The following is a 16,591-nucleotide window of genomic DNA, read 5'->3' on the forward strand; positions in this document are numbered from 1 at the left end:
ATCCTGAATTTTGCTAAAACTGGTAACCCTTGAGCCCCTCACTTCCCTCCACCCCAACACCTAGCTAATTATCAAGCCTGTGGATATTGTCTTCTAAGAATGTTAAACCCTCTACTCTCCACCCCCACTGCCACCTCCCTAGTTAAAGTTTCCACTAAGTTTTTTATAGCTAATACTAGGTACCAGTGGCTATGGTAAGAGCATTATATTCATTATCTCATTTAGTTCTTACAACAACACTAATAATTCAGGTATTGTTATCATGTAGATTATATAAATTAGAAAACTGAAAGTTAGGAAGGTCAGCCAACTATCCTAAAACTATAGAGTTAACAAATAGCAGAACCCAGATTCAAAACCAGGCATCTCAACTCCAGAGGCCTTCTCATCTAATGATCCCGCTTTTGGCCCCTTCCCATCTATTCTTCACAGCGTACCTGGAACAATCTTTTTCAGAGGGTAGTTTGAACATCTCATTCATCTATTTAAAACTACTTGATGATGTCCTATTCCCTTTAGGAAGACAATCTAAATCCCTAACACAGCCTGCAACCCTCCAGGCAGGTCCCATCTATCTCTCTAGTTTCATCTCACGGCTCATCCTCAATTCAGTCCACCCCAGTCATACTCCTTTCTGTTCTTGAGACTTAAAAGCCTTTTCGTGGATTGTTCTGTCTGCTGAAATGATTTTGCCCCATCTTTTCTTCTCATCTCATTCCTATGCACACAGGTCTTGTGACTTCCTGCAATCACTTACCCTATGCCAGTTTAGCCATGCCTGTTCCAGTTTCAAAGCATCCTGTTTATTTCCTTTAGAGTGTTCATGAAAATTATAATTAATCTCACTTCCACTGGATTGTTACCTTCATAAAGGCAAGAACCTCATCTGATTAATTCATCACTGTCTCCTCAGCATCCTGTGCAGTGCTTGGCACCTAGTTTGCATTCCATAAACTTTTGATGAATTCATAAAAATGTATCAAATTATTAACTAGGCATTGATCTACACAAGTACTATATTTTTAAACACACAGAGTTTGGATTAATTATAAATCTATATTTTTTCTCATAGCAAAAGAAAAGAAATAAAAATATGATTCAAAAATATTTTCAAGTTACTTAAAATTTCTTGGATCCAGAAAGTGGCAGTCAATAGTTGTGAAATTAGAAAGGCATTGGACAGTTGAATGGTGGAGCAGACATAAGAGGGAGAAATGGTTCTTGTTGTGTGATTGTATGTTTTGCATGTATACATGCATACACATGCATATATTTACACAAACAAATGCAAAATGTTACAAGGAATTTTATTGAAACAATGGTGGAAAGGTATTGCACAAGGACTCTAATGAATAAAGGTATGGCAAATAAAAATAAATTGTACAATTGTCATGACCACTAATTTAATATATATAAAATATCAGTAATATTGAAAGAGAGAGAACACAAGCACAAAGTGAATCCATTCTGTATTATCTATTCTATAGGGAAGTCCAAAAAGTAATTGGAACACTGAGAAACTCATTTGAGGCTGCAGTTGAAAACAAGCCATTCTTCCATAGCCATCAACAATTAGCTTGTTTTTCTTCTCCTAGGCCCTGCTTATTCTCTCTTAGAAAGCTTCAAGAGTACTAAAATAGAAAAGGTGGTGCTCAATGAGAGGAAAAGGAAGAAGTTCAAAATCTGTTGGAAGGAATTGACCAATCATTTTTTTTTTTAAGATTTTATTTTTTTCCTTTTTTTCTCCCCAAAGCCCCCTGGTACATAGTTGTATATTCTTCGTTGTGGGTCCTTCTAGTTGTGGCATGTGGGATGCCGCCTCAGCGTGGTCTGATGAGTAGTGCCATGTCCGCACCCAGGATTCGAACCAACGAAACACTGGGCCGCCTGTAGTGGAGCGCGTGAACTTAACCACTCAGCCACGGGGCCAGCCCCTTGACCAATCATTTTTTAATAGTAATTTACAACTAGATTATATCACTTGCTTCTTTACATCCACTGACAGCACTTCGCCTTATATGCATTTCCAGAAATAGAGTATGGCTGTGACAATTAATAGACATTCTCGTACCTGATTCATGATGTAATCAAAGTCACAAATTTAGAAACCTTCTATTTTGGATTCAAGACCACTTTGGCTGGGATTCTATGTATTTTTTTTCCTGTGAAGTAACCTGGATCCTTAAATTCCTCATGATGGCATCATGAAGGTACAAACAGCTCTCCAATTTGTATAAATTACCCATTAGGACAGATACTTAGATGTAGAATTTAATTTGGACTTACTGCAATGGCTGGGAGCCACAGAGAATTCCAGAACAACTAGAGATGATTTTTACAAGAAACGATTTATTAGAGAAATCTGTAAAGGCAAAGGGGATACATTTTGGGGCAGAAGATTGGGTTGTCCAAGTCTGGGAGAATAAAGAATGCCATAGAAAAAGCAGAAATATAAGCAGAGAAGAAGAAAAATGGTGTTAAAACACTGAGCGAAGCTGCTACCTTGAGGTAGGGCTTCAAGGAAAAGACTACATTGGAATTTGTCTTGGGGTTAATTCGTCTCCTCTCAGGAGCATGATTATAAAGGTTAATCCTACCAGTATTTTAGTTGTCCTATTTTTAAACCGTTCTAATTAGGATGACTCAGGTACCTTCCTGCTCAGTCATTACTTCTTGCCTTACTTGAATGTGCCTAATTCTAGTGACTACCTCTCCTTTTATGACTTCCAACTATAGAAAAACAACATTTTCCCTTCCTTCCTACTTAAATTTCAACTCCAGTGTGCAATTTAATGATAACGGACTTGAATTCTTTTCTTTAACTGAATACCTGTCTGAGCTCCCTCCAACAGCTCCACTTCATATTCCACATCTTTGTGGCTGCATCATTTGAACTGATCTTTTTGAGATTTCTTTCCATGAATGATTTTGTATCCCATGCTGAAGCATAGTCCTTATGACCCTGCTATTACCGTACATTAGATAGAGCTGAGAGGTCACACATATATAGCACAAATCAACCCACTAAAGTTTATTGTCTTCCTCAGTTTTATTTCAGCTAACCCCTGGTCCCAAACAAGACAAGTCCCATGTGGAAAGTAATGTGTTCCAAAGCTAAGGCAAAAAGTCACCCGTATCATAAATAGTCTTGCTTTATCCAAGAGAAGGCTTACAGAATGCTTAGAGTTCAAAGTTATTAGCAAGGCAGCTGGTATGATCTCCTGTAGTGGCCATTTGCACAGCACAGTACCTGTCCTGGGCATAAAAGAACAGCCCATTTCCTAGCAATGTCCCTCCTGAGGACCATGAACAGCAGGCTTTGCCAAGGTCTTGAAATGGGAGGAAGAAAACAAGTTTAACCTCTAGGCCTTATTCAGAAAAGGAGGGCAGAACTGAGGCTAAGCACTAATTACAAGCCATTTGGAAGAAAAGACTCTCACCTTAAGCCAGAGAATGGACATCCTATTAAGAGGAGAGTTTAGGGAGGAATTTGTGTCTCAGTATACCAGGCAACAAGAAACTATTTTAGTAATGGCTTTACAAATCAATATTTTCAGAATGAAGTGCAGTAGATGATGTTAATTTTCAAAGTAAGACAATAATTATTTTCCTCCATTTGGTGGTCTCATATAAAAATAATGCTAAAATTATTATTCACAGAGTTGACCAAATGTCAATAAATGCATAAATGAATATTAATATTATTCATCCCAGAGTATAATTTCTCTAACTTAGAAAAAATTTTAGAGCCAGCCCTGATGGTCTAGTGGTTAAAGTTCAGCGCACTCTGCATTGGCAGCCCGAGTTCAGTCCCCTGGGTGTGCAACCACACCACTGGTCTGTCAGTAGCCATGCTGTGGCAGCAACTCACACAGAAGAACTAGAATGACTTACAACTAAAATATACAACTACATACTGGGGCTTTGGGGAGGAAAAAAATAAGAGAGAGGAAGATTGGAAATAGATGTTGGTTCACAGTGAATCTTTCCCAGTAAAAAAAAATTAAACTCTTTTCAATAGTTTAGATATGCTTTAAATTCTCTGCTCTATTCCTTCTTTCTGGAATGCTATACGCTCCTTGACTACCTTACCAACTGCTATTTACTTTTAAAACTCAGCTCAGGCATAGCTTTCTCAACTAAGTCCTCCCTATTGCTCATCCTTCAAGAATTAATCATTTCCTTCCCTTTAATACTTCTTTGTATCATACATTTCTAATATTGCACTTATCACACTGATGTTTTATATCTACACATGGGTCAGTTTCCCCTACTAAACCATAATGCTTTAATATATTTATGATTCTATATCTTATACCAGCACAGTCCCTGGTACATAGTAATTTATTCATTTGATGCTTATGAAAAAATGGATATATGAGTGAAACGGATAGATGGCTAAATGGATGGATGGGTAGATGGATGAATGGGTATCTGTTACCCCTTAAAATATGAGATAATCTCTTTAATGCTGAAAAGGAAACCAGTCAATATAAATCTGTGCATCATGAGAGTGATCAGTCAAAGTGGCCTGGCCTATCAGGGAGGATAGGGAGAAATGTATATGGATAGTATATGAATCAGGCAGAGTAAATTTAAAATGTAATCCTTGCTATATCAACAGATAGAACAGAGCTTCAGAAAGAAAATATCACCCCGAAACTGTGTCTCCTGTTCTTAGAACAAAGGATATAATAACATGCTCATATTTGGGAATACATTCTATTGGACTTTCCTGGTTTATAAAAAACCCAGTTTTCCTGTTTATGTGACTATCCATGAAAGGTCTCCATAAACATATTCCCTAAAATTCAAATCTAATAACAACAATGGATATAAATAATGCCAGCCCTGATTACATCTTGGAGATTATAATGCATAGATATATATGTATATTCATAATCCACAGAAAAGCTTTTCTATTCTTTGTTCCCATTTTTCTCAGTCTCTATATTTGTCAAATGTGCTCTAAAGTCTTTCTCCTACGCCATTGCAACCATCTCAAAATTTTTTCCAACTTAGGCCATGGAGATAGTCCCATTTCAAGACCCTTCAGTTCAGCCTACTATTTGATCACTATGGCCACCTAGGACTCTGTGAATTTTCATTTTTTAACTATTACTTGGATTCTGATCAACAGACAAGCCATCCCAGGACCTGCAGCAGAAGCCAGAATCATGGGTTGAGGATGATTTTGAGGGTGGGGGAAGATGACAAACACTTGTAAGAGTATCTATTTTAACCCATCCTCAAATATTTATTGAGTGAATGTTTATGACAAATATTGCGTTATTCAGAAAAAAGTTTCACTTTTCAGAGCACAGATTCTGGGGTCAGATGGATCTGGACTTTTAAAGGCTCTTCCATTAATTAGAATCCATTTCCCCTACTATAAAAGAAGAATCATACTGGTCCTTCCATCATAAAAATACTGTGTATATTAAATGGGACTTTTCAGATAAAACTCTATTCCAAGGTCTGGCAAATAGTAGACACTCAGTAAATATTATCTATTATCATCATTGCAATTTTTATTAAGCAGTTTTCTGTTAAAGTGGGATTTTCCTAAATTAAAGTTTAAATAATGACTTATCAAGATTTTCCAGATGTGCCTAAGATTCTGGTTCATATCGCCTATGGCAAGATTCTTTCCTGGTGGCTTATCAAAAAGCTTATTCTGAGACTCAGGTCTCTCTGTGCAAAACATGTTAACCTGGAAAGCTGTATCCCCAAACACTAGGACATGTGGCATATTCGGATCTCAACTTTGATGTACTGATTTTTAATGTACTCTCAGCCATCTCATTCCAATTCCGTTGGCGGGGTCTTGAATGCAGTTCTGGTTTATGAGCTCATTACTTAACAAATATGATACGCTTCTTAAAGAAACACGATACTTTGTTTTACTTTCTAATAGTCTAATAGTCTGTGTGAACTATAAAACACAACCAAAAGTAAATACCAGAGGGAAGCATGAGGAATTGTCCTATTAGTGCAAAACATGTCCTATGAAGCTGTTTTCATTATAAATTAGCCTTTATTTTGTTTCAAAGTGGCAGAGTCCTCAATAACCCTCTCTGCCTCTCGTTCTCAAGGACAAGGGTGGGTCACTGGCTCAGGATGCCTTGACATCCTTCCGTGCCTTTCTCGGCCTGGCCTCTGATTAAGTGCCTGCTGCTGAATGTTACGAGGTCATCCAGCACTGAAAAAACGCCCTGGGAAAACATATTTAGTGCTATATTTATTAGCGTGGGGATGTGTACATTCATATATGTACACACACTCCAAATAATTTTAAATTAAAGCATTTTTAAAATACTTAATGGAGGTTAAGCAGCATTTTTAACCTCTGTTCAAGTTATTGAATGGCATATTAAAACCAATGTGGCTCTAATGTACATTCTAATGTGCACTGCTGCTTTAACAAATTGCCTATAAATTTTAGTTGAATTAAGCCTATTCCTTGTACATTCATAGTAAGGTTAGGTTAATAATACATGGGGTTTCATTATATGCACCTTCTTTAATAATGTTTTTTAAGAAAGTGGGACAAGAATCTATGTGCAGTAGTCTAGTATGGGCCAGTAATATTTACAATCACAGATGAAAAACGCAGGCAGAAGTCTTTAGGCTGGCGAGTTCACCCCTCCCACCTCCGACTTCTCCCTCTATGCCCCACTGCTCACGCACATTGGCATGGTTCCCCCCGTCATATAGGATCCAGGTCTCTCAGATGTGTTTAAAGAAATCGAATGAAAGCTTCAGATTGCAGCAGTGCATTTTAATGTGCACACTGCAGAGCTGGCTACTGTGAAACATCTGTTTCTGATAAAGAGACTTCAGGATGTTTCTTCTTTCAATGTAAATTTCATTGTAAGAGACAATAAAACCAGAAAACAAAATTCAAACTAGTATCTGAGGCTAGAAGAATCCAGAACAACAAAAAAAAGTCCAGAAGCACACTTTGACCTTTTCATATGCTATACACATGTGTGCAGAATATCTTGTTTTGTCAAAAAAATATATTAAGTACTTAGGCCAGTATTTTCCTTTCTTTCTTACACAGTAAAACACCATGTCTTCCCTATGTGTGGTTAAAGGAGCACTCGCAGACTTGCGCTATGCCCATACCTAAGAAGAGGAGAATGTCATTGAGGTATCTCTTAAATATAATTATTCACTAATTCAGAAAATATATATGGAGCACCCACCATGGAGGTGTGCTCTATGAGCCTGGGATAGAGCTGTGGGCAATCTGAAGAACAGCAATGAGACTTGTAGAGGCTGGAGAGGAACATAGGAAATGATCTGAAGACTCATGGAAATGAGGTCAGAGAGATCATGGGTGTCACAGATCATGTGGGCCATTTATGTCCATCAACTTTGTTTTATACTTACAATGCTGGAAAGCCAATAGAGGGTGGAGGGATACGATCTGACCAAAGTTTGAACAGCATCACTTTTGCTGCACGTTGAGAAGTGATTGGAGAAGGATAAAGAGGAGGGACAGGAAGTTTAGGAGGCTATTCCAATAATCCAGGAGAAAGATGGAAATGGCTTGGACCAAGATGGATAAGTGAGGGTGGTGAGAAGTGGTCACATTTCATATATATATCAACAAGATTGATACTGGTAGAAGAGACAGGATTGTGGGAAAAAGAAAGGAGTCAAGGATGGCTGCAAAGATTTGGTCTGAAAAGATTACAACCCAGAAAATACTAGGGTAACATTTTCAGTTGAGCATGGGTTGATTGAACAATTTTTCCCTTCTGAAACCCCCAAAATAAAATAAAATAAAAAACAACAGGAGAGGAAGTGGCAGCCAATGACAGATGCCTACAAGTAAAAGTGAAGCACGTGCAGTGAAGAGGCCAACAACAAGCTCATTGCTTCAGGTTGCATGACTCTGGGAAGAAAGGGTTGGATGTGAAAGCCCCAGAGGTTTCCAAAGTCAGATGTGAGGCATAGTTTATTCCTTCCCCAAACAGAAGGTTGTCCCTCTCACATTTTGGGAGAACACAACAAGTTTTCACTTTAGAAGTTAAACCAGAGAAGGCTTGGACTCAACAGGGGCGGGGATGACGGGCCACACTGAAAATTGGGATTATATGAAAGGCTGCCTGTGATGGTTAATTTAATGCGCCAGCTTGGCTAGGCTTGGTATCCAGTTGTTTGGTCAGACACTAGTCTAGATGTTGCTATGAAGGTGTTTTTTAGATTTTCGCAGAATATGAGAACACTAATCTATAGACAAAAGGGCTCACCAAGTGCTGAGAAAAATTAGTTTACCAAAAGCATATCATCACGAAAATTTTCTGAAATGAGGGATATAGAATGGTGAAGCTTCTGGAATGTGAAAAAGAAAAAAAACAAGAACCTAAATGGTACTGCTAGAAGATAATGGTGACATAAATATTTTTAGTGAAAATGATTCTATATTGTGGTAAAATTTCAAACAGCTATGAGTATGGATTAAAGATAATTTCAGACATTCAAAATTCTAAAAAAAAAAATTTACTTCCCCCCTTGTAGTCTTTTTCAGAAGCTACTGGAGCATTTGCTCTACCAAATATACAAATAAACCAAGAAAAAACAATGCAGAATTTGGGAAATGAGATCCAACACAGGAGACATGAAGGAAATCCTCAGTACAGCTACGAAAGTCAGATCTAGAATATAGCTGTGTAACAGAACTGGAGATTGGCTCAGATCAGAACAGGAGGATCGGGGGTTCAGATCTTCCCATGGACTGATGTATCTAGTGGAAAAAAATATATATGTACACAGACACACACCACCTATTAGTTCTTTTTCTCTGGAGAACCCTAACTAATACAGATGCCCCTTGTTAAAACTCCTGATTATTTCTCAGTGTCTCCAATTAAAGAAACCACTCACTGAGTGCATGCAATGTACAAGGAATTATATTAGTCTTGTAGCTATACAAGTTGAATAAGACAATCCTTGCTCTCAAGATATTGAAATTCTAACAAGGGAAATAAGACAACTGTACAAGTAAAGAAAATACAAGAATATTTTAAATATGATTATTTTCATTAATAGGGATGATCCCCATTCTATATCCTCCTTAAAAGAGAGGACAATTTGCCATAAACCTTTGGCGAGTAGTTTTGTGAAATCTGTGCTTAGGCAAAAGGCCACCAAGAAATTATCCTCTTAAAAAACAACGCTGTATCAGGTAAATCCCAAAAAGAAAGGGACCAGAAGGAGATAGAAGAGACAATGATGGGGGAAGAAAAAGATTGTGATTTTCCAGTATTTTTAAATTTAATCTGTATTTTTACCAAAACTTATGTGCAGATAGAATTTGGAATCAAATAGAATTTAAAAGTTCACAGTAAAATAGGGGTCCACTGCTCCATCCTCCTCCCAGGAATCTCCCTGCTCAGAACAACCACCGGTAACTCCTTTAGACTTTTATTTCTGTGTTTCTGAATAACAAACATATATTGTTCCCCCTCAACTTTTAAAATTTAAACTATTGCCTTCTTACTGTAGACGGTGAGTAATTAGCTCGTTATGCCCCTCCTCAGTAATTTCTGTATTTGATTAAGTCAATGTTCAGAGATTATTTTGTTATGACTATATATATCTATTTCACATATCTGCCTTATAATATGTTTTGATTATATTTCCTTCCTTGAAAAATTTGCCTCTGCTAGTTTTCTAGGGATCTCTTAGGTATTTCTAGGAATCAAAACTCTCCAATAGAAATTTATCCAAGAAATCTATCAGTTTCTTTTTTTCCCCACTTAATATATCAATCCACTGGAGAACCCGAATCCTTGATCCTCCTGTTTTGATTTCAGTCAGCTGATCTCCAGCTCTGTTGCATAGCTGTATCCTAGCTCAGAATGAAACATCAATAAACTATAACAATAGATAATTACTCTCAAAGATATAACATTTGATCTGTTAGCTGTAGCTACCTTATTTAGAAAGAAGAATATATACATCATGGTTATTTGTGCAGGAGACTAAGTCCCTTATCAAAATTAGAGACATTCATAAATAGTAAAAGGGAAGTATCTTAGGATATCAAAAAGAAAGACAATTGATGGCAAATTTGGAAGGGTGACCCTGAAGCTGAAGAAGCACAGTGTGCTGTAGCTGGCATGTGGGCCAACTGCCCAGCTGTCAGTAATCTTCCTCTTTTCTCAGATGCTCACCACCTTGCTCCTACCTGAAGGTGTGGTGCTCAGAAGCCATGCTTATTTTATGCAACCTTGACACTCCCGGCCATGGTGAATTGGCTCAGAGGTAGCCACCAGAACAAAACTGAATCAATTAGAATTTCCCTCTTGGAATTATAACTGAGGCCGCTACAAAGTCTCTCTGTATAGCTGGAACTAGAACTGTAAGCAGACTCCGGGGGGCATGGGGTGGCCATATAACCATGCAGACAGGGAGAGACGAGCTGAGTGTGCTCTTCTGCAGAGAGAGAGAATATGAATGGGAATGAACGAATGAATGAATACATATCAATGGGAGCTCCCATATCAGGTTTTGTGGGGCACCCAGTGATAATATAGCCTCCATTTACGTTTGAGCTGGTTCAATTTTTTTTGGATACTTATATCTCAAAAAGAATTAACTATTCATCAATTCCTTCCTGTCTCTTTGGATTTACTTGTCACATTGACCAATGTCAAAGGAAAGGTATGGCTCAACTTTCCTCAGCTAGATTCCTTATCAGGTAAAACAGGACTTTAGCCCTACACAGGCAAATCACTCATTTGTATCATACTCATTTGCACAGGCTCATATACCTTAGAGCTGATTGTGGCAGGCAGGACAACAATTAATACAGCTGTTAAACAACTGATAAATATTTACACTTATCATGACATCATGACAAATTTATTATAAAGAAACTGTATTGTTTTAGTTTAAATCATATAAAGGCAAGGAGAAAGCCATAGATAGGGTCCATCTTTCTTCCAGTAGGGAAACAGATGGAAAGATGGGTACAGTAAGACTAAACAGTAGCCTATTTTATTAATTTGGTGGCGCTTAAAAATAATTCTAGATGTTTCTATGTGATGCCAGAATCTATAGCCCATTCACTCAAAACACTTGGTCAGCTTTATTCAGAAAATCAGTTAATCATCTGAATATTTGGCATTGTATAGATAATCAACTCAAGTTTTCATTTCTCTGGAAAATAAAATTTATTCTCGCTTTTCTTAGTTCAGATTTTCTTTTTAGTTGTTAAAAGGGGATTTACTTCAAGCTGAGAAATTAAATATAAGTAAGTCTCAATTATTAAGCGTCTGATTGGCTGGCATTCATCTAAAGGGTCATCCCAAATACAGCAACACAAATATGCCACACAACCTTGAACAAATTGAATAGTTGTATCTGTATTGGATAATGATACAAATACAGCAATGATGTTGGAAATAGACTTTTTAGAAATCCCAACCCAGAAACAAAGATAAGGGATAATGAAAGGAAAGTCATTGTGCCCTGAAAATGTCATACATTTCTTTCTTACCTGGTTGACACTGATTACACCTTCTTCCTTGACGATTAGGCAAACATAGGCACTGGCCACTGATTGGGTCACAAATGGTCCCAGGCAATGTCCCCAAGGAGTCACACTCACACATCTGGCAGCCTTGGAAATTGCCAATGGTCAAATTGTACCTGTGAGGCTCACACTGATTACAATGAAGACCTGTTACTCCTAATTTGCAAGGACATTGTCCTGTTGATTTGTCACACAGCAGAGAGCCATTTACTGTTCCACGGCTATCACAGTTACAAGGCAGACACAGGAAAGAATTATTTTGCTGCAGGTAGAAGTATCTGTCCAAACATTCATTGCACTGTCTCCCTCCAACATTGGGTTTACAGATGCACTGCCCTGTCGCAGCCTCACAGACACTCCCAGGGACGGATCCAGCTGCATCGCAGTCACAGGCCTTACAACTGGCGATGTCCAGCCCATAAAAGTGTTCTCTGCAGGTGTCACACTGAAGTCCTTTGGCTTCTTTTTTGCACTCACACTGCCCGGAAAGAGGATTGCAGAGTTTGTTCACTGAGCCGTGGACGTTACACTGGCAGGGCTCACATCCGTCATCGTTAAAACTTCGGAGAAATTTAAATCCAAAATTGCAATGATCACATCGAAGGCCTAAAGATAAAATGTGTTTTAAAAGGTGAGGATGAGAAAATGATCCCATTCAAGCTTTCAAGATAGCTGACATACAAACAATGCTACTGCCAACATTTAATGCAAACACAAAACGTTGTGTTTTCTCACAAGCAATGCCATAGAGGGCTGATCATATACTCAAAATACAATGGCAATGCTTAATTTGGCACTCACACCCAACTTTATTTTTGTAATGTGCTGTACAAAATTTTATTTATTACTTAATGCAAATAAAAATGTTTAATGCAAATATTGCTTCTGTTACATGTACAAGAGTTCTTTTCCTCTTTAGCAAATATTAAAACTATTATTTTAAAGCTATTTAACTATATTAAAACTGTTCTTTTTACTTACTTTATATTAAGAAAGCACAGTCACTTAAAAGTAGAGAGCAAAATACATTTTCAAAGGCATACAGAAGAATCACATATTCCCACATTATTTTCCTCGAAATCAGAATCCCCTAAAAATGTTTATAATACAATGGTAAGCTGATAACTATTTTTGTGATAATAGTATATACGCTTGCTTCTGGATATCATACATTTACATAATTACTATAAATAAAACTTATCCAGAGCATTTTTTATTTGAATGCTTTTATATGCTCCTATATTTTATCATTTTCAATTAATATAAATTATGTTCTCCTTGGCTCATAAAGCAATCACATTGCTTGTCATATTGTGTGATTCAGAGCATACTTCTTTAAACACTAAGTAAATTCTGCTCTTTATATTACTTCTATTTAAAAGAGACATATAGACATTTCACAAACAGAGAAAAATGTTTTTTCACCTAAACTTAAACCTCTGACAACTTAGGTTAGTTTCCAAAAGAGTCTACAAGGCAAAAGAATAAACATGTTTTTGAATAGTAAAGGTTGAGATGCAAAATACTCCCTTTAGATGGTCTTCACATATCCATGAATTTAAATAACTATGTGGGGTTGAATCAATTGAAACATTTATTTCAAGCTATAATAGCAATAAAAAAAATTAGTCCTAAAATAAGAGTCAAAAACACACTCAGGAACTCATATGTAGAAAAACATTTCCTAAACTGGAAGGAAATGCATAATATATATGTATATATATGGATAAAAATTCAAGAACTCCAACGGAAGGCAAGTTCTTTAACAGTGATGAATGGCCCACCTAAGGCATATCATTTAATTTCAATAAGGAAAATAAAAAAGGACCACTATTGCTGCAAATTTTAAAAATAACTGTATTGTTAACAAGAATTATGACTCATTTTGAACTATTAAAATTGGTCTACATGGATTCATATCATATCAGTTTTAAAAATATGCGCAGTGCTTATTTGAATATGCCATACATATTCGTGACAGGTAATCTATTCCTAACGACACTCAGAAAGGCCTAGAGGGTACCACAGTCGGTGTTAACAAGTGCAGCCGAGTTAGCACACTTGGCATTTAATTCACATTCTTCTCCCCTTTTATTCTAGATGAATGACCTACTTTAATCAAATTATTGGTGCTAATGTATTTTACCGGTGATAGAATCATTAGTAAGATTTAACAGTTTTGTTAAGTCTAACAGTTTGCTTTGTGAAGCACAGACAACACACACTTGTATTTTCTGTTGTTGTTTTTTTTATCACATTAAGAAGGTAAAATTGAATAACGTTACTTGCTAATCCCATTAGGAAAAGAAATATATATACATATCAGGTTTACATTTTGATTAAAAAGACTGCCTGTGCAGAAATCACTCTACAAATAATATCAAAATGATGATGTCATGCTCAAAAATACATATTTATATTTTCCTGCAGAAAGCGATCTGGATCAACCAATAATATAGGTAAATGGCAGGGAGGTCATAAGAAATTCCAAGTAAATAGTAAAGTTTGTTTTTTTTTGCCTTCTTGAGCTCTGGCATCGAACCATCACAGGAAAGATTTTATTGATATAGGGCCGTAACCATTTCATTGTCTTTAACGACCATCCTTTAAATTTTGTTTTCACATCTTGAGTTTAAAATATATCTCACATTAAAGAACAAAGGATGCCATATAGGTTGAATTTACAGATCTTAGAATTCATTCAGCAACACAGATAACACTCAGACAAAAATGTGCTCCTCTTTACAAGTTATTCTTTTCATCGGAAAAGTTAGTTTTTATATGCTTGAAATGCATAAGGGCAAGTTATGTTAAAGATTTTGATGTAATCTTTCTTTAAACTAGATAAATCTTGTGTAATACCATTAAGCATGGCCATATTCTTTTTCATTTTTTATTTTTTATTTTTTTTTATTTTTTATTTTTTTTTAAAGATTTTTATTTTTTCCTTTTTCTCCCCAAAGCCCCCCAGTACATAGTTGTATATTCTTCGTTGTGGGTCCTTCTAGTTGTGGCATGTGGGACGCTGCCTCAGCGTGGTTTGATGAGCAGTGCCATGTCCACGCCCAGGATTCGAACCAACGAAACACTGGGCCGCCTGCAGCGGAGCGCGCGAACTTAACCACTCGGCCACGGGGCCAGCCCCAGCCATATTCTTTTTTATTAAATTAAAATGGAATGCTTGTCTAGCCAAATTGTATAAAACTATGTATTTATATCTATATATATAAAAGATAAAGAATTAGCTTTAGCGTTATATCACAGAAAGGAAAATGTTATTCCGAGTGATATGTTCCTATGTATGTGTATAGGGATGTAAGCATTTGTGTGCGTGTGTGTGTGTGTGTGACTGCCAGGCACGTTTTTATTATTATAAGGCTCAGGTCAGTGTTAGAAAAACCATGGAAGGCTTGGTGTCTTGGATGACAATAGAAAGGTGAAAGTCTTTTTTAAACTTCCTATATGAACCAAGACATGTTCAGTTACAACACGAGACTCACTTCATCAGGAAACTTTCGTCTCATAATATTCTCATATATCAAAATTTCAAAGTGCATTTTGGGCACTTGATAAATTTTGTCCTTATGTGGCTGTGGTTCCCCTCAAAAATGTTGGATGTAATAAATTGCTATAATCAAATCTAATTTCTGAAAAATACCTGTGGGAGTAACAAACAAAAAAGCACGTCTTGTATAAAAAAATGATAAATAACACCGAAGGTAGCTGTTTATTATAATCAGCTTGGCAGTGAATTACAAAATTAAAATTATGTGGCCCTTTATAACTAACTCTAGCAATGGACGTGATCTGTGGAATTATATTGACTTGTTTTGCATTTCATAGGAACAGTTCAAAGAAATATAATAGAAAAAAATGGAAAGATTTATCACAAAGGACCCTGTAGCACAGAATATTTTGAAAAAGATCCATTTATATTGGTCTGTTAAGAAAACTAGCATGGAAATGATTTGCTTAGAACTCATTAAGTGTAAAACATTTTGAAAAAGTGCTAATTTTCTAAAAGAAACATCTAGGCAGTAAGCAAATTATATTTTTCTATGACTTATTAGTATGGCCCTATGTGAACTAACACATCTACAGAATAAAGAAACTTCTAAAGGGTTGATTAAACTAAGCTTCAAGCTGTAGTTTGATAGAATTATTAATTTAATCATTTTTAGACAGTTAATTTCATCCAAATTGTTTTTTTTTCCCCAGCCTGCCTTGAGCAAGGAAATCTGCTTTACTCTTCAGTTAAGAAATCAAATAGAGAATTTTATTCCAGACGGTAATAGAGACGTGACTGTAAACTTTGGCATTACACATACCAATAACATTTGCTTTGCACTTGCACTGGCCTGAATTTGGGTGACAAGTAACATCTCCATCCACTGTCCCAGAGGTATTACAGTTACAGGAACTGCAGCCATCAGGGTCCCACTCCTGTAGATTGTAAAATCCATTCTGGCACTGATTGCACTGTCTGCCAGACACGTGTCTCTTACAATTACACTGGCCTCCAATCTGGAGAAGATACAACATTTTGTAGAATGATGAACGTATCTATTTTTAGATAAGTTGCTCATTAGGTACAAGACAGGGAGGGAGGGAGAAAAAAACTTTCAATGTTAAACAGACAAGAAGGTAATAAGGTATTTTTCCCCCTGACACAAAAATATGGAAAGCTTCGGCGCGATGAATATATAGAACTGAAAGAAAATACACCCCAGAGAAGTCAGTAGGATATGACTTAAGGGAAACGTGGAATGAAGCATTAAGCACCAGAGAAAGAAATCAAAATATAGTCATGTGGAGATTGAAAACAGAAAGAGCCAGCAGTTAAGTTAGTCTTTACAACTCTACCTCTCTTTTTGTTCCTCTCATTTACTGTCCTGTTAATCCAAACTGGTTTTATACATGCCAGGTGCTTAAACTAAGGAAGAATCTTTCTATAATATTATCATCTCCTTAAGGTTTTAACAACGTCTAAAATAAAGTTCTTTGTTAATAGCATCCATTTACGCCCACTGATACTGA

The 16,591-nt window shown here is 36.6% G+C and overlaps 1 protein-coding gene across 1 annotated transcript in view; it reads right to left on the reverse strand.

Moving 5' to 3' along the window:
* The window catches only part of USH2A (usherin), a 743,449-nt gene that overhangs the window by 580,470 nt on the left and 146,388 nt on the right, over positions 1-16,591 (reverse strand). Inside the window, exons 12-13 of the mRNA XM_070501449.1 lie at positions 15,883-16,078; positions 11,519-12,160 (exon numbers count right to left, since the gene is read on the reverse strand). Coding sequence (XP_070357550.1) covers positions 11,519-12,160; positions 15,883-16,078 — 838 coding nt within the window. The remainder of the gene's footprint in view (positions 1-11,518; positions 12,161-15,882; positions 16,079-16,591) is intronic.

The sequence above is a fragment of the Equus asinus genome, chromosome 30 (assembly GCF_041296235.1).
Source record: "Equus asinus isolate D_3611 breed Donkey chromosome 30, EquAss-T2T_v2, whole genome shotgun sequence".
In the NCBI taxonomy this organism is placed as follows: Eukaryota; Metazoa; Chordata; class Mammalia; order Perissodactyla; family Equidae; genus Equus; species Equus asinus.